The sequence below is a fragment of the Apodemus sylvaticus genome, chromosome 20 (assembly GCF_947179515.1).
Source record: "Apodemus sylvaticus chromosome 20, mApoSyl1.1, whole genome shotgun sequence".
Lineage (NCBI taxonomy): Eukaryota > Metazoa > Chordata > Mammalia > Rodentia > Muridae > Apodemus > Apodemus sylvaticus.
Window position 1 is genome coordinate 26,966,281 of NC_067491.1, and position 19,276 is coordinate 26,985,556.

Here is a 19,276-nt window from a genome sequence, read left to right on the forward strand (position 1 = left end):
TTTGTGATTTCTGACAGTCATTGTGGAAAAGCAGTATAGTGGCTCTTCCTATGCCATGCAGTTTGGTTTATGACGGCTATACAATTTGTTTGTTTGTTTTTACTCTAGATTTTTGAGCTACTTAAGGGTATGATGGCTTGAAAAGTTCAGGATTATTGTCTATAATTTTGTTAAAAATGTCATTGACATTTTTACAACAATTGCCTTGAATCCCACAGGACTATACGATATTAAGATTGTGTTACTTACAAGCACTAACTTTAGAATACATTTTTGTGACAAAAAAGGAAAACCTAGCACCACTATAATGAACGAGGATGGTGTCCTGCTTAGGTGGTGATTGGGGAAGGTGGATTGGGCATGACTAACTCTAAGCAGTGTGAAATTGAGTCTCTGGGAAGTTCCTGAATATAAGGTAGAATCAGCAAAATGTTCAGTACAATGAACAGTGACATTGTGTTTAAGTGTGGTGAGGATGAAGAGGTCTTGAAGTCCATATTTTTTTGTCTCCATTCTGCCCTGTCATTTGCCAGTTGTGCAATGCTGCATATATTTAAAAAAGAATTATGTCTCTCTTTTGAAACTTAGAATACAATGAAAATGTATTCAGCTATCATGGGGCCATCGTAAAAGTTGCTTACCATGTGTGAGTCATTCAGGAGAGTTCTCCCTGGTATTCATTGTATCATAAACATCAGCATTCTCATTACATCTGCTCCTGTCTTCTGCTTCAGGGACTCTGGATTCCTTATGGTTACTTTTCCCAGGTTGGCCTATTAGATCTACTGTTCTCAACGTCTAGGTTAGTGTTTTGGGATCTAATGTTCACAGTGTCTAGGTTAATATTTTGGGATCTAGTGTTCTCCGTGTCTAGGTTAGTGTTTTAGGATCTAGTGTTCTCAGTGTCTGGGTCAGTGCTTTGGAATCTACTGCTCTCCCTGTCTGGGTCAGTGTTTTTGGCAACGATTCCTTGGTATTAACAGGAGGTAGTGAAAGATTTCAGAAATGACAAAGTAAAAGAAACAGAGGTCTACGGTGCAGGGGAAGGGGCAGTGAGGCAGCTGACAAATGTCATATTCCATGTTCGTTTGTGGTGGCTTCATAGCTGGTGAGTTCCTCATCCTCTCCTTGCCCAACAATGGAGGACAGAATCTGGTGTGGGTCTCAGGATGGTTTTGGAACATTAATCTCTGAAAACTGTTAGTGTGCCTCTTCTTTTTTTATTCCATGAAAATCAGAGTGAAAAGCCAAATGCATTCATGAAGTCATGTTTTAAAACTAAACAAATCCTTAGAAGCTGAATGAACATGGCACTTTCTCAAAAGCATGCCATCCAATGGCCAATCCTATAATCATATTTTCTGTTTGGATTTCTTTAGTGTAACGGCAGAGAATTCCTATTTTTTTTGCATTTTTTTGGAAATGGAATCTAGTCTTCTCACTTAACAAGCACAGAGGTGAGAGTGAAAAACTAAATTTTAGTTCCACAGAATTTAAAATTCAAGAAGGTATAAAAAGACAATTCCCTCCTGTATAGCTTACATTCAGTCTGGTTTTCTTTTTTATCTACTTCCCATTTGTAGTGACTTCATAATATCTATATTCTCAGCACATATTACTTCTTATTTTGAAAGTATTACGTGTTTTATTTCATTTGATAGATAGTGAGACTCTCTTCTGACAAGTATTTTGATTATCTGGTCTTTGAATGTTGACCAGAAAAAAAAAATCAAGACTTGTTTCCAGTTGAATAGATTTAGTAAGCCTGGAAAATTTTAAACTCAACTAGTATAGATTATTAAGTGTTATAAATCCTTTTTGACCCTCTAAAGATCAAGTTAATTAAAAATTAAGCAAGAACTAGTGTAGGTCTTTTTGACTGAATTCACCATAAAATCCATGGGTGACATGCCTCAGGTATGTCTTGATTATTCTTGAAATGATTACTACCATTTGGTCTCAAAGGGGTAGACACTGTGTGCTACAGTAGCTCTCTTGATGGGCATAGAACCAAAGTTCATATTCAAACAAACATAACTCTACTACGTCCTATGTAAGCAACAAGACAGGACAGAACTTTTTTCCTGATTAAATATGTTAAGTCTTCCTATGGTCCATAGGAAATCCTGAGCTGACTTAATGAAGACTTAACAGGGAATAGAAATACAAATGGCTACATATGACCAAACTGTGTGTTTCCAAAGATAATGGAAGGAGCAAAACATGGCAGTTTTCAGTAAGGTCTGAGATCAACCTGTTGCTTTCAAAACACCCCTGAGCAATTTTACTCAGGGCTAGTATCATAAATCATTCAGGAGAATGGGGATGAATAGCTTGTATCACCAGGGATAGAAGAAACAATAGTACTAGCAGAAAGCATATTAGTGATTGATTAGAAAATAAGGAATTTCCTCTATTATCCAAAGGACTTTTTGATAGGATTCTGGTGGTACAGAATAGGTAACTGAGGAGAAGCTAATTGACTTGACTCTATCTATTCATGATGTCCGAACCACATCACTCTATTCTAAACCACTCCATCTCACTCTTTCATTTATAACCCAATAATTCTTGATTGCCACAGAAGCAAAATTAACCTTCTAACTCAATTTATTCTCTCATATATTATATCCTGACCACAGTTTCCCCTCCTGTCCTCTGTCCCTTCACCTCCTCTATCACCCCCCATATCTTCTCCCAATCTAGTCTTTCTCCTTTTCCCTTTAGAAAATGGCAGGCCTCCCAGGGATGGGGATATTGGCTAAACATGGCAAATTAAATTTCACCCCCACCCTCACCTCTATCCCACAGCCCCCAAACCTTTATCCCCATCCCTACCCCCTGCCCCAAACCACAGCTTGTAGATAGGGGCCTAGTGGAAGACAAGGGTCACAAAAGCAAGAAGCCAAGTTATCCTAATGGCACATAAATTAAGTCATGCCACCATTTTGCTTAAAAACCTTGTCTCCCTTTGCAAATAATAATAATAATAATAATAATAATAATAATAATAATAAATTTCTCTCAGAGTGTTCTTAGGCTTTCTGTATCCAGTCCCTACATGTCCTATTGACTTCATAATCCACCACTATCATTATTACTCATTGCTCTCAGTTATCTAGGTTCTCTTTATGTTGATATATGTTGATATATGTTGATATATGTTGCTCAAATATCAAAGAGCTCATAAGCTACCATACTTGCTATTTTCTCCTGTTATTTCCTTTGGGGCTTCTCCCTGGCATTCTGCTTCATCTGAGATGCTATGTCCTTTGAGGGGCCTTCACTGACAACTGTGTCTAAGGTAGTCTCTATTTAAACAGCCTTGTTTTAGCTTTTTAAAGTACTGCTCTCAAAAGGATGTTGACTTATCTTCTTGCTTATTTAATTGTCCCCTCATGAAGATAAGGTTACTTCCAGAGTTCACTGGACAAAGATACAGCTGCGCCAAAAGACAGACATGTGATCTTGGATCAATATACTTTTGGGGATGGAATATAATTTTAGAAAATATATGTATGTACACATATATATTTTCTCATTCTATCTATCTATCTATCTATCTATCTATCTATCTAATCTATCCTATCTTTCATGTGTGTTATGTGTTTGTGCCTGCATGTGTGTCTGATAGTCATATGTACTATGTGTGTGATGTACCATCAGAAGCCAGAAGAGGGTGTCATAACTCCTGGAGTTAGAATTATAGGTAGTTGTGAGCTCTCTGATGTGAGTTTTGGGAACCAAACCCAGGGCCACTGGACATGCATTAAGTGCTCTTAGCTACTGAGTCATCTCTCCATTCCCAAAACATATTTAAAAACTACATAAAGTCCAACAACCAAAGCCACTCATGATATAGCTTTTCTTCTTCACAAGTGTCATTAATGAAAGAGGCATGTCTCATGTCATAATCAGTATTTCTGTTAAGCAAACAATAAGCTAATGAAGGAAACCTGAAAACCGCTCACACCTGTTGCCACTTTCCCAAGAACACGTCATGTCCTTCCCAAGAAACACTTAAAAGAGATCATGGTTCACAAAGTCCTCCTGATAGAATTGACCTTTTCTAGTTAATAGTTTGGAAAACATAAAAATGGCTTCAGAAAAGGGGAAATCATTTGAAAGGTAAATAAATATATCAATAAATAAAAAAAAAATGGCTTCAGAGCTTTTGATACTGGAGGGAGGAGAACCCTGATTCAAACCACTTGCTAATTGTGGCTGATGGAAGCTTCAGACTGCTCATCCCAAAGATGTGTGTTTAATGATAAATTCCTTGAAAGGTTCTTCACAGGATGAAGGGTATGTGATGAGGGTGTCACTGATACATAGTAGATACTTCAAAGGGGGAGATTTTTGATATTAACACATTTTTCTTCATTTTTCTTGATCAATCCACAATACTTGATATATCACTCTTTGTTGTGTAGTGGGATTTGGGAGAAGGTAGTAGAGTAAGACAGAATTCAAACCCTTCGGTCCTTCACACTGTGTTAACTGTCACTTTGTTATTGTAATAATCTGTGTGGATCACATTTCCTAATCCACTGTATCTTTCTAATCTAAAGTACATATAGCCAGGAACGGCATGACAGAGTTGTGCAGTTTATAAACTCTGTAAAAGCAACTAGCCAAGGGGAGGAGTGGGGACCGGAATGAAGTCACCATCCACAGACTTGGCAAAATAAATGCATGATCATAGTCTATCAACAGGCATCCTGGAGTTAGCAGGTGCCTCTCCCATAGCATTATATTTTCCAAAATATCTTACGCATGTGGAGACTGTAGCTGGAGGACATGTGGAAATAGAGCAACCTGCTTACATTTTGAACATCATCTCTTATTCGAGTAATTGTCCTTGGGTGTTTACTATGCCGGGCCATTTTATTTTGGCTGACTTGGGAGATTCCGGCAGGATGTCGGGAGATGCGGTTAGGACCGGGAGCTTGTAACGCGAGGAGAATGAGTCTCACCTATGACATGTGGTTTTGTTGTGGTTGTTGCTGCTGCTGCTGTTGCTGCTGCTGAATGAGCAACTGCTGTTGCTGCCGACGCCGAGCTGTCCGAAGCTTTTCAAAACGCGCCTCCATCTCCTCCAGGACTTTCGGGGTGTATCTGACCACCAGCTTCACACTGTCCTTAGCAGCCTTGAGAAGTTCCACAGCTTTCTCATGGTGCTCCCCTTCCACACTCTGAGAAGACAAGGAGAGAGCTCATTTGTTTCCTCCAGGGGCCAATCGAAAATGACTACCCTTGTAGAACCCCAAACTCTGAGGCAGGCATTATTATATGGCTCTTGTCTGTAAATTCCAGTACTTATAAGGCTGAGAGAGGAGGTTTACTGAGAGTTTAAAGTGTGAGCCTGGGCTGCACTGTAAGCTTCAGGTCAGCCTGACACACGATGTGAAGGAAAAAAATATATTTATTAACTTATAAATTTATATAATATCTATATATTTATATAATATTTATATATTTATATGATATTTATACATATTTATATAATATAAATATTATATTTTATATAATAAATTATATATATATATAAAATCAAATCAAGACCGAGAGTCTGGTGTTGTATGCCAGTTTGTAGGGTGCTTGCCTAACATGAATGCTGCCCTAGGTTCTATCTTCAGTATCACTGAATACAACCATAGTGGGTGGCAGGTGCTAATCTTGAGGCAGGGGCATCAGATGCTCGAGTCATATATATGGCTACATAGTAAGTTCAAGATCAACCTAGGATACAGAAGATTGTATCTCAAATAATAATAATAAAAGTAATAATAACAATAATAACAACAACAACAATAATAATAGTAGCAATAATCAGCAACCCCCTCTAACAACTTTATAAACTACAAACAAATAATCCAAAGTTTGCAACTTCTAGAAGACAGGGCAAATAAGACAATATCGGCATCATCACTATTATTTATGTTCATAACTGGACTACAGGTGGTTAGGCTGTATTAGGACACAGGTGGATTAGATGGCTTGAGTCGGGGGGTGGGGGGAGGCTAAAGATGGGAAAGACCTAGTAGTAAATTAAATATTAAAATGGAATTTCTAAACTTCACCTAAAAGTGTAAATATATTGCTTGAAAAAAAATGAAAACATAGCAATAAAGGGAAGCTTCCTCTACCCGAGAATAATCCCTATTAAGCATCAACAGTGATTCAAATCCTAAAATTTAGACACAAGGAATAGATGATTAGGTAAATGATGCTGAAACAAATAAATAATAAAAGCTAACTGATACCTTGTTCTCATACTCTGAACTCTCTAAACTACATTTAATGTTTCTATTCAATAGCTTTGAATTTCAAAGGCTTAGAGGGATGTTTGTCATCTTGCAAAGGAAAGGAGATTCATCGATGAAAGTCACACAGGAGTGGGATCTCAAGAGCAAACGTCCCGAGTTTAAGTTTCTGTGTGTCAAACACTGCCCAAGGAAAGGAATCAAGCAGGAGAGTGTCTGCAGTGGATCTGTGGATTTGTCTGCTCTTTCCCAGGGTGCTCTCTTAAAAGTCTGTCAGCAGAGTGAGCCGGTGATCCGTGCGCTGAAGTAATAAGACACGAATGTCCCCTAAATCCATGCCCAGGAAGAGAAGCGATCTATCTTTCCTATAAGATCAAAGAAGTATAGATCAACATGCTTGGATTAAGTACTGAGGGGTGGGGAAAATGACAGAAGATATAAATAGGACCTGGGTGAAGCTTAGATATTATCAGAACATCTAGAGTGGTGAAGAAAAACCACCTCCCTGATGGGTTAATATTTCTTTCGACACCACATGTGTAGTAAGGACTCAAAATGCACCAGTGTGAACTCTGAAAGGGGACATACTTATTAGAGCTCAAGAGGACGTCAATTAAGCTTGAGATTCATAATTACTAATATACAACTTCAGACATTTTAGATGGTGTATTTAACTCAATCCCTTGCCTTCATTAGGTGAGAATGGGCAGAGGGGAGAAAGTTTCGATATATCAATTTGGTCAGTTGTCACTGCTGCCTGCCTGTGAGGACACAGTTTGAGTCCCAAATAGATAATACAGGTTTACAAAATGGCCATCATGAGCCAGAAAGACAATTTATGTAGCTATGTCCCTAAGTCTGGATTAAAAAGGAAAAAGAGGATTAAAGGGAAATAGTTTATGCAGCCTTTGGGCAGAGGGAATTTTTATCTCTGGCTAAAGCCCAAGAGAATAAACATGTTCCCCGATTAATACATTCCTTTGGTTATTCACCCGATCATTGATAGTCACTAATCAGAATGTTATTAAGCTTTTATCTTAGTGTGTATAGCTAACACAATTCTCAAGTAAATAAAAGACAAGGGAAAATATTAACCCCAGAAACTTCCTTTTTTGTTTGTTGGTAATTAGTTTGCAATTTGTCCCAAGATGATTTATGACCTTGTGTACAGTTGCTTTCAAATGAAACCGTGATTTGTTTATCCAAACACTTCTTTATTTTTCCACATTAAAACTTCCATGGGCTTTTGTTGCGGTTTGGTTTTATAGAGTTCGTATGGAGCACGGGCTGGTCTAGAATGGCATGTGCAACAGAACAATAGGGGGTAACTGTCACCTTTAGTCCTCCTGTCTCTCTCTACTCCCAAGCGGCAGGATCAAAGGTGTGCACGGTCCCACCAGATTTTCCTGTTTAGTACTTGGTTCACCAACCTCTGAGTCTGGCTCACCAGCTTCAAACTTGCTTTTGTACTTTGTAGTATTGGCTTTTATTTACTGAAGTGAAAGGCTTTAGGACAGACTTGGAGTGGCTCCTAATTCATCTTTAAGCCTTGTGGGGCTCATTCAGAGGGTACTGTGAATGTTCACAGGAGTGAATTAAGTTGATGGAGAAGGAGGGACACCCCAGTTCTGAAAACATTGACATCTGTCTGACTTAAAATATTTAATACCTATTAAAATCAATATAAAAACAATTTATAACTGCTTTTGAAATTCTTGTGAAACACTATAAGAGCTGTGCTTCTGGTAAGATAAATGCATAAGTGCATGTTTCCATTCGGAAAACTGCAAAAGAAATGAGCTCAATGAATTGTTCACTGTATGTTTGTTTCAGTAGCAATCTCGTGCGATAGTAAGTACTAGGACACTTCTAAGTTTGCTGACTTATTGGAAACATGGCAAAGCTGTGGCTGCTAAATGAACTGACCTTTAAGCTCAGGTACATTCTCAGAATACCCGAGTTGTGTCAAACAGAGCGATATCAAAGTGCTATTTCTGGTATGATCTATTTCTGGGATGATTGAGAATCCTCCAAAAAGGAATTTAGATTGTATTGCCTACCTGAATCTGCTCACTATATGTGCCTCCCTTTGTGACATAGTTACATCTTTATCTTGCCAGGGCAGCAGCTAGAGGAGCCACCTGGCCTGGGAAAGAATATTTCACACTGAATGTATGCACCATTCCCGTGGACTGTCAATGCTTAGAGATTTTTTTCCAGGCTTTTCTTCTATGAAATTAATTATAACTTCATGGCTTTCTCCTTCTCCTTGCTCCGTACAACCAGGCTTTGCTTTATGGAGATCAGATGGGTCTTGACCTGACAGAGTTTGCTGTTGAGTAGCATCTTGAAGCACTATTGGGTAACAAAGAGGTAGCCTGTTTCGTGGGTTGTCCTTGGCATGCCCAGGTCCTAAGTGACATCTGTCATTTGCTATTGGGGGCAAGGTGATCTTATCAAGGAGTAAAAGTAGGAAGCGTATGAGGTCACGATACTTTAGTACAATTAAGTAGCTCAGAATGTTGTTTCAGAAAAGAGCCTTAGAATCATTCTCATTTATCGCCTTTTCCCCCAAAAAATAAAGAAATAGGGACCCAATCAGCTGGGACCGTGCTCACCACAGAAAGCTATTTGTTTCAGGACTCGTTACTGATGAGTGCTTTTAAAACAATCCCATCCTACTTTGCTAACTAATCCAGAGACGGGACACATGGCTGGTCTGTTTTTCTCAGTAGTGAAAGGACAGGAACTAATGGTAGCAAAAAGATCTGTCAACTCCCAGCAAACAGTGTGAGCTGGCTAATGCTGGAGTAGTGGGGAATCCTCGAAGGGGTTTTGAGTTACGGTTCTCAGCTTTGAAAAGGTCTCAGTGTAGTCACACAGAAACCAAGCCTTTTCCTGTACAAAGATGATTGTGGTTATTTTATATTTTTCTGCTTATCACATTACAGGAATATATTGAAATTGATAAAATGCTGACTCTATGTAGCATCCACCCAGCTGTCTTTCAAAGTGTGAAGTGCACACTTGCTGCTGGCAGGAAAGCCCATGAGTGTGGCAGAGTGACATGCTGTTTATTTGCACACACTAAACATGGTTGTATAATCCTGAAAGAAATCATAGGATGAGATATTTGCAAGCATCATCATAATTGAAACCCTTGGACAATTTCAACACAATAACGGAAGACTAAGTTATTTTAAGAGCACGGAATTGTATTGTTGCGATGAGAATGGATCCCTTTATTCTTATGACAGTTTTATGTGTTTCTGTTGCTTTAATCTTGTTACATTTGAATGTCTACATTTATGTATATGAAGATATATATATATGCATACATATGTATATTATATCTACTTAGTGCAAGGCTTGTTTCCTTTCTTCTTTTTGTTGTGCGTATAAGATACACATCTCACAGTAACTATATAAGACAGGTCTTGGTAAAGCCTAAAAAATTCATCATATTTTGATAGTAAGAAAAACACTGACACAAACTGACATCTAGCTCTTCTGAGGAACTGAGTGCTTTTGTGTAGAGGGCAATATTTTATATCAGTGGTTTCTAAGTCATGGCTGAAGAACTTTGTGACTAGAGATGGCTTCGTGATTCCATGGTATGTTATGTCAAGAGGCACGGCACTTTGACCTAAGCTTTTGACCATGTATAAAACTCAGAGCCAGGGCTGTGGGGTGGCTCAGTAGTTAAGGGAACTGACTGCTCTTTTGAAGGTCCTGAGTTCAATTCCCAACAACCATTGCAAGTGGTTCTCAGCCATCTGCAATGAAATCTGACACCCTCTTCTGGAGTGTCTAAAGACAGCTATAGTGTACTTACATACAATAAATAGATAAATAAATAAATAAATAAATAAATAAATAAATAAATATTTAAAAAATAAAAAATAAAACTCAGACCCAGTCAGTCACTCACTGTTGTACAGCTTGAGTTTGGTTGCCATGTTCTAATCTGTGGCAAACCCAGAAAAGCCAATGCCTCTGAAGGGTCTTTTTATGATGTTATTTCTATGTGGCCAGATATGGAATATCTAATCATCTTTAGCTTGGTGTGGAGCTCTGCAGAGTTGGTATTTAATTAGGGCAGGAATATTTTTGAACATTTAAAGATATGTTCAGGAAAGAACTCTATGATTCTTTGATCCTTCTCTTTTCTCAAATATGCTAATTTCCCCTTTCTAACTGTATTATCTTCTGCTTAAGAAACGTGGCAAGTGTATGAAAAGTGTCACATTTATCCCTTGGAAACAATATGCTAATGTTCTCTCTGAGTACTTTTGTTCCTGCCTACACGCTAATATACATATCCAAATACTATAATTTGTCAGTTCGCAATCATTCTCTGCTATTAGATTCTACAAGGAGAGATGAGACTTGTTTAGCAATCTCTTAGCCAGCTTCTATTATTGGCCCAATAAGTATTTGGTAAATAAATCTATTTACGCATACAGTCTCTCTTTAATCGACCATATATTTATTTAGCAATCTATTATCCATGCATCTATTTACAGATGTATATATCTATTAATCATCTATCTCTATCTATCTATCTATCTATCTATCTATCTATCTATCTATCTGTCTGTCTGTCTGTCTGTCTGTCTATCACTGTCTATATTCTACTAAACTAAAGAACCAGCACTTCTTTGGTCTGAGTTTGAGTTTTTTCAATTATTAGATCTGTGAACCTAGAGGAATTGCTTTTTTATCTCTGGGCTTCAATTTCCTTATTTGAAAACTGAGTATAGAGCACCTACTAGGTAAAATGATCGCTAGCATTTGAAAGAATGTCTGCCATTTACAAAGGTCCAACTAATATTAATTCCATGTTTCCTTGTTATTTCGTTGTTAGTCTTTCTGTATGGATTTAAATGCTTAAGAATAACAGAAAAAAAAAGGTTGCTTTTTATATTCTGGGAAGCAAAGGTTTACTACATAAATTTACAGACTGTGGGAAATGTGCTTGAAACTACAGAAGTTCACAGCTTTACTTACCATAACACAATTTAGCTGCATCATTTACGTACATACATACATACATACATACATACATACATATATACAGTGACATGCTAATTACAAGTACTAATTTATTATTAAAAAACACCAACAACCACAACAACAACTATTAAAAAAACCCAAAAACCCCGTCTCTCTTTGCTCCTTGTCAGATTCATTCTCAGCTAAAGACAAGACTGCTGTTTGGAAGATTTACTGGAGGGGGCATCTATATTGGAAGGAACCTTAAGAGGAAGATCATCAAGTAATTGAACACGAGAAAAGAGCAGGGAGGTTAATGGAGAAAAGGGTGTGTAATTATACATATTTTCATCCTATGAGAGTAGTTACAAATAGAGGAAGTTTCAAACCATGAAAGGGGGAATGTAATATACTAGCACTAAGTCACAGAGGGAAAAAACCCTAAACTGAACAAGTGCTTCAGAAAAAAAAAATCCTGCCAGAAATAAGATATTCATAAATCTAACATTTAGTTGATCTCAGCCTGTCTTTCAGATCTGGGGACTAATATTGCAAATGGATTCAGTTGCTTCATCTTAGTAATGCTTTGTAGTAACTACACCTCAGTAGAGATGCTGCGTAGTAATTCTATGGCATCTCAGCTGTAATGCTTTGTAGCAACTGCACCTCAGTAGTGATGCTTCACAGTAACTTTATGGTGTCACAGCAGTACTGCTTCATTGTAACTGTGGTGCACCTACATGATGCTTTATAGTAACTCTACTATGTCACAGTAGTAATACTTCATAATAACCCTATGTCCTCCCTATAGTATTGTGTCACAGCAACACCACTGCACCTCCATTGTGATGCCCTGAAGTAGCTTTACTTAACCGCTGTGCTAGCCTTCACACAAGAGGGAAAAATCCTCAATAGTACTTGGGTTGAAGATAGAACCCCACCCACTCCCTCACATATTCATGTATCTGTACACACACACACACACACATACACCCCCCCACACACACACAGTGAGAGAGAGAGACAGAGACAGAGATATATAGAGAGAGGCAGAGAGACAGAGACAGAGACAGAGAGAGATAGAGAGACAGAGGCAGAGAGACAGGCAGAGATCCTAATACTGAGTGGTAGGGGCCCATAGTCAGCATCACACTGTTTTCTAACACTCCTTCATTTTGGTTGAACGGTGATAATTCCTGAAACTACAGTAATTTGATTTCTAGAACTAGATCTCTCCTTTATCTATATTTTCGGCCTCTATGTGCCATCAGCCCTCAGGAAAGGCTGGCCCTGAGAGATGCTTATCAATAACCTGATGTTCTTTTACTCACTGAACCCTGATAATTTTCAGTAATGGGAATCATTCCAGAACAGGAAACTTTATGATCACCTCCTAGCTCCCTTTTTATCTAGATTTACCAGGTCTCTTGAATTAGAGAGCCCCTCCCTACTCCAAGGGTTTTTTTGCTCCTTGATTAGTCTTGAGATTCCAGGGACAAATTTGTAACAGGGTTTTACAGTGAATCTGTGCTTCTGAGATACATTTATGTCCACCTATGCTCTCTAGGTGCATGCCCCTCAGATACCACCTCCTTACCAACCCTGAATTTCTCTGTCACTGTCTCTCTCTCCCAAAAAGGAAATCAAAGAAACAAAACAAAAGCAACCAACAACCCCTGTGCCCATCAAATCCCCCAGAGACCCTACATTGTCCTGATTCTTCACTTTAAATTCTAAGTCTGGAGGACCACTGGGGACTGTTCATTGTCCCCATAATGGGACAGTATGGCTGAGATGCCTAAGTCATATATTGCTGGTCACAAACGTCTCCCAGCATTCCTCATTCTCTATGTGTTTCAGGGTCCTCCCTCCTGGCTTGCACATCCCAACCCAGAACTCTACCCCGAACTTTCCAGCCTGGAGGCTTAGGTTGCTCTTCCCTATATAATCCTACCATTTTCAACCTTCACTCTTTTGGCTGCTGCATCTAATCCCCCTCCCCCTTCTCCTTTCTCCTTCCCCTGTCTTATCTCTTCACATAGCTCAGGATCATGACTACTATGGATTCTCTCTCCCAGATGTGCCTGCCTCTGGCTATGTTCTCTCACATATCTATAAAAACAAAACAAAACAACTTCTCTCTTCTCCTCCATCATATCTAAGAGGGAATGGTTGCAGCAATGGGGGACCTCTCTCCACATTCACCCAAAACCTGTTTTCCCATACTTAATGCAAATTCTAGATAAAAAGACCAAATAGGTTTAGAGACAAAATTTAGTGTCATTTCTCAATGAGATCACAAACATGGAGCAGTGCCTATGGGAGGGGAAGAAAAACTAGAAATTATCACCAGAATGGGCATTGAGTTGTGAAGATATGGCTGATTAACTGTGGCCTTTAGAACCTGACCTTTCCTCTATCTCGATTCCCAGGTTCCTCCTGGCTTGCTTTTAGCATTGAAGGATCCAAGGAAAGCTTTAATTCCAGGGAAATGGAAATAATTGATCTCTCATTAACTAAATAATCGGGAAGATGATCCAGAGTTAGAACAATGCACACACACCTAGCATTAATTCAATAATTAATTCAATAATTTCAAGAACATAATTACCAACCCTCAAGGAGCTGGACTTTTCAGAGAAGTCAAGCAATTGCATAGGTCAGAATCACCACTGGAAACAAAATGACTGCATGAAGAAAAGAGAAGGATAGACCTAAGGAGGAGATTGGAAAGAGTAGCTCTGAGCAAACTTAAGACTGTTTTGCTCTCTCTGAAATTCTACCAAGACAACAAAGGCAGGTGTAGTATTAAGAGACATTACCTCATTCTTTTGCACCTTGATCCAGGCAAGTGAGGGCTTTGGACATCTATGAATCAGTTCTGTATACCATATACTATCTGACAACCTCAAGGCTAAGTTAAAAGTTCACTGATGATTTTAATGGTAAGTTGTTTGCCATTAATAATAGGTACAGGTCTAAAGTTGTAACGTTCTGCTGGTGAGTCCACAAGTTAGAAAAGAGAGTTAAACCTTTAGGACATTTTGGGGGAAATCCTGCTATCCCAAACAAAACATAGGTCATATTGTATCCTCTCCCAAATGACAGCACCCATTATGTGACAATGACATCTAGTATTCATTTAAGAAAGGTCTTTTTTTTTTCTATTAGAATTCTACTTTAGCAACTTCGTTGAGCTCATAGTTTTCTAAAAGGTTGCACTATTCCAACCACCCTCTTCAAAAGATCAGTTTTAATATCTAACTGCTTTTGAATCTAAGATGTCCAGACAATTAGCACAGAAACGTAAAGGGGAAGTGTGTCTCCGCACCTGTTGTCTGAGCCTGGGGCTGACAAATGTATTTCTGGTCAAGTGTGTATAATGGATGGGCATTGTTGCTGCTGTGCTGCATGAATAATCAAATAGTGTAACATCTAATCTTACTGCAGGCCTTCAATGTTGCAGCTGCCTTCTTGCAGAAATAAAAATTTAGATTATATATCAAGAGCACTGTCCAACATCTCTTGGCTCTACATACAAGGGCTTTTCCCATTAAATGCACAGCCGCAGATGATTCCTTGCATGTGTTATCATTGATTTATATGGAGCATTTTCAGTTGTTTTAAATGTTATAGCTTGCTCACACTTTCTAACTTTCTAGCTCACTTCATAATGTCTCCTATTTAACTGATCACATGGCTAGTCAGGGCTCTAGACTGTGGAGGAATCCTTAATGTCTTCCTCAATCCATGTCCAAATATCTACCAGTATGTACCTTTTTCTTCATTAATTTTTGTTACATACATATATGTAGGTACACACACACACACACACAGACACACACACACACACACAATTCCTAAGTATATAAACTGAATCTGCTTAGTCTATATCATGATACGTGTATGTATGTTAGGTCTAACCAGGATACCTCTACATCATACCTCCTGTACCTAAGGCTCAGGGATCCTTTTGAAAGAGGAGGTGGAAAGGCTGTAAGAGCCAGGAGATTCAGGTGTTTGCTGTGAGATTGTGTCTCCTAGGGATGCAGGAGCACACCCTTAAAGTCACGCCAACACTTGAGCTGCCTAAACTTTAGCTGAACAAAGACGATAACCACAGACATGCTAATTGGTGAGGACCAATGGGGAAAGACCTAGTGAGGTCACAACCCTACACAAAGAACTGCCAGTAACTAAAAAATGGTGAGAGAGGGAGAGAGAGCCTGCTTTTTATTTCTTCTGTCCTCCAGACGCAGAACTGAGTCATCTTGGTTTTGCATGCCTCTGTTTAAAATCTATTGGCAAGTAGTAACAATGTAGCTCTGGGAGACACTGTCCCCAATTGGAGGAGTTTAGCCATATTGCTAACCTCCCCCCATACCAAGTATAGCATATAGTACTGACCTACCATTTGCTTGCCTAATGTAGAGTGTGCTAGTTTAGAAGTTTAAGCCTAATGAATATAGCAATAAATATGGCGCCCCTATCCTAAGACTAGTGCTCACTTCGGGAAATGAGCATTTAAATGTCTTAAGCATACAGCACTTTCCATAACAAGTCAGATCCAGTTCTACTTCCTAATATTAATCTTCCTTACAGACATAGCACCATGTTTATTTTACCACAGATTTGTAAGATTCTATGATCTTTAAGTTTTCCTCGTTATGTCCACAATATTCTTTTTCCCACCTATTTTTCAAATCCTATTTCTAGTAGCAGTTGTTCTCCACAATTTAACTTTCCTGCTCAATTTAAAGCACTGTTTTTAATGGAAATAAACAAGCAAATCAAAATGCAATTGAGTAATAAAGTAAATATTCAACAATAGAGGAAGGTTGTATCAATCATGGAACCCATGTATCACAGAATGCTATATGTAAGATTAAGAAAAAAGTCCATATACTGACAGGACAAGCTCTCTAAGACAAATTTCTAATCAGAAATCCAATTAAAGAATAATGCATATGTGCATGAAAGCATCCATTTAAAAATCTTACTAATACTGCCACTCGACATTTGTTGAATTTTTATGATCGGGAACTTTTCAAAGAGTCTCAGCAACTCCATTTTGTGAATAAGAAAACCTGGATTGTGGAAGGGTTACAAAATTGTCTAGGGCCACACCTTTAATGAATCTCCTGTCTGCTGCTAGCGCCTGACCTTTCAGTCAGTTCTCACAGTCTACTTTTTTAAAAGGGAGAGTAAAAAAGAAAGATATGAAATTGTGTGTGTGTGTATGTGTGTGTGTGCGTGTGTGTGAATTCATGCCTGTGTTTCTACATCAAGCAATATATATATATATATATATATATATATATATATATATATATGTATCCATCATGAAATTATGTCCTTGGGAGAAGAGGGAATAGAATAAGAGAATAAGGAAAATAGTAAAGAACCTTATTTTTGCCTGATTTTGGTCTTTGTATTTGTGTGTATGTTAATAAACTTTACCTCTTAGGACATTCTATAACATCTATAATAAACCAAAGAAGGTAGAAGAAATGATAATGTTAGCCGGGTATGGTGGCACACGCCTGTAATCCCAGCACTTGGGAGGCAGAGGCAGGCGGATTTCTGAGTTCGAGGCCAGCTTGGTGAGTTTCAGGACAGCCAGGACTACACAGAGAAACCCTGTCTCAAAAACAAAAACAAAAACAAAAACAAAAACAAAACAAAACAAAAAAAAACAAAAAACAAAATACAAAAAAAAACCCCCAAAAAAACCTCAAAAAAGCAAACAACAACAACAACAACAACAACAACAAAACAAAACAAAAGAAATGATAATGTTGCTTAAGCAGTACTTTGAGGCCCTGTTTTGACCTAATTTGAACACGAAGGAAAAAAATTACAAAGGTGATTGCCAAAGGCAATTTAGGAGAAAGGAAAAGATTTTAGCTGAATTTCATCAGTAATCAAGAGTACAGAAGTGTGGTCTGTGGGGTTTCTCAATGGCTTAACCCTCTGAGTCACAGACGCATTCATCAGTCACAACCATGTCTGTTTCCTCCTCATATCTCTGCTGAACTGGAAAGCGAGCACTTTCTTTCTCTGCTACTTCCTCTCCATGGTTTATTTACCTTTTGTTTCCTCTGTGTCAGTTACAAGCTTGGCAAATAATTCATAGCTGTGTCTATTGGCTATCAATCCATATTTTTAGGGAATAATGTTTGACTGGGAAATGGTGAGGAAGGATTGCAAAATATTTCATGTTTAATTTTTGCTTTTCACTTAATGGCTCCTGAGATGAAAAACTGCAGCTCTTTTTCAATCTTGACAGATGAGAGACTGCAGAGGGAGTTACAAATCAATCGCCCTAGGAATTTTCTGGAAGTGAAATGAGTCCGCTTTGTATTTCTTTTTTGGAACAACTAATATTGAGCCTTTCTCCTTCCCACCCCCAGATAGCATTCCGTTGTAACAAAGAAACACAATTATTTCTTTTCTCCATGACAGAGTCAAACTGAGATATATTTCCTCTCTTCACATCAAATTATTTCTCAACCAGGTTGCCTTTCCTCCAATTCTGTCCCCTTCAAGGCCACTCTCTAAAACCTGTAATCTCAGGGATGACTCAGAAATTCAAATTTGATTATATGTTATTCTTGCTTTAAATCACTCTGTATTCTAGTACTGCTAAAACCAAAATCGTCAACCTAGTGCAACTTAACTTTCTTGATGTGCCTGTACTTATATTTTATACACTGGATTGCCAATCCTTGAGTCTCTATACCATGGGTTCTCATCTTTCCCTATGCTGCTACCTTTCAATACAGTTTCTTATTTCCTGGTGACCCCAGCTACAGAGAAGATGTTTATGTGCACTGTGTGAAGATGTATCTCTGTCCTTTCTTGCCTGCCTAAGGTACCTCTGAGTTGTTAAAATAAAAATCCTATGACCTATGACAAAAGGCAGAAAATAAGGTGGGGCACATTAGCAAAGATAGGGACTCTGGGAAAGAGTCGGTACTTATATTTTTGTTGACTGCTGGCCCTGTCTAACATTTCTCAAACTAAGGAAAGGGTGGAATAACTGAGCAGATAATGTACTTGCTTCTAGGGAGAGTAGCAAATCACAGATAATGATAAATATTTTGCTATAAATATTCCTATAAATAACTGAAAAAGCATAAGAAAGAAATTGTATAACTCCATCTGAGTCATTCTAGTCATAGAATAATTGAACACACATAGTAAAATTTCCACATAACCAAATTCTTGTTTTATTATGTTAAAAAAGAGAATTAAAGAATTGGATAAACGGCTCAGTGGGTAAGAGCGCTTGCAGTGCAAGCAGGAATACCTTAGCTCAGATCTCTAGCCCCCATGGTGAAAGCTGCTTCACTTGTGTATACCTGGAACCACAGTGCTAGGGGCAGAGACAGATTACTGTGGCTTGTGGCCAGACAGTGTATTACCAAGGCATTGAACTCTAGGTCCAGAGAGAGGCCCTTTCAGAGACTGTGGAAGAAAGTGATAAAGGAAGATACCCATTTGGTTCTCTGGGCTCCATATGTGCAAGCCACACACATGCACATATGCATAGATGCATGCACAGCTCATATAACACATCCACACAATACATACATATCAAAAAATAAACAAAGCCAATCAGAATGAGATTGACTTGATTTCTTTGTGGAATACACCAAATATGTGCAAAAATATATCCAATCCAAAACACCTGAAAGAAAATGTATTTCCAGTATTGATGACATAAGGCAATATGTGGTTGACAGTCAACATTGTACAGAATGCATCACTTCACACATCACTATCACCTAATGGAATAGAAGTCATGTAAAAACAGAATGTGCAGTAAGAGTCTTGGGTAACTAGCTCAATTGCCATAGCATCGACAGCACTTTTGGAAGGCATCATCACATTGCTTAAGAGCAACCAGCAGAACAATTATCATCCGCCTAGGACTTTGAAAGCCTAAAGAGAACCTGTTTCTTACAGGGATAGTAGTTAACAGAACTCTCTCTCGACCCTGTCTCCATTCT

General features: G+C 38.4%; 1 protein-coding gene across 1 annotated transcript in view; it reads right to left on the reverse strand.

Moving 5' to 3' along the window:
• Positions 1-4,976: 4,976 nt before the first annotated feature.
• Positions 4,977-19,276, reverse strand: part of Lin7a (lin-7 homolog A, crumbs cell polarity complex component) — a 135,982-nt gene continuing 121,682 nt past the window's right edge. Inside the window, exon 5 of the mRNA XM_052165678.1 lies at positions 4,977-5,195. Coding sequence (XP_052021638.1) covers positions 4,977-5,195 — 219 coding nt within the window. The remainder of the gene's footprint in view (positions 5,196-19,276) is intronic.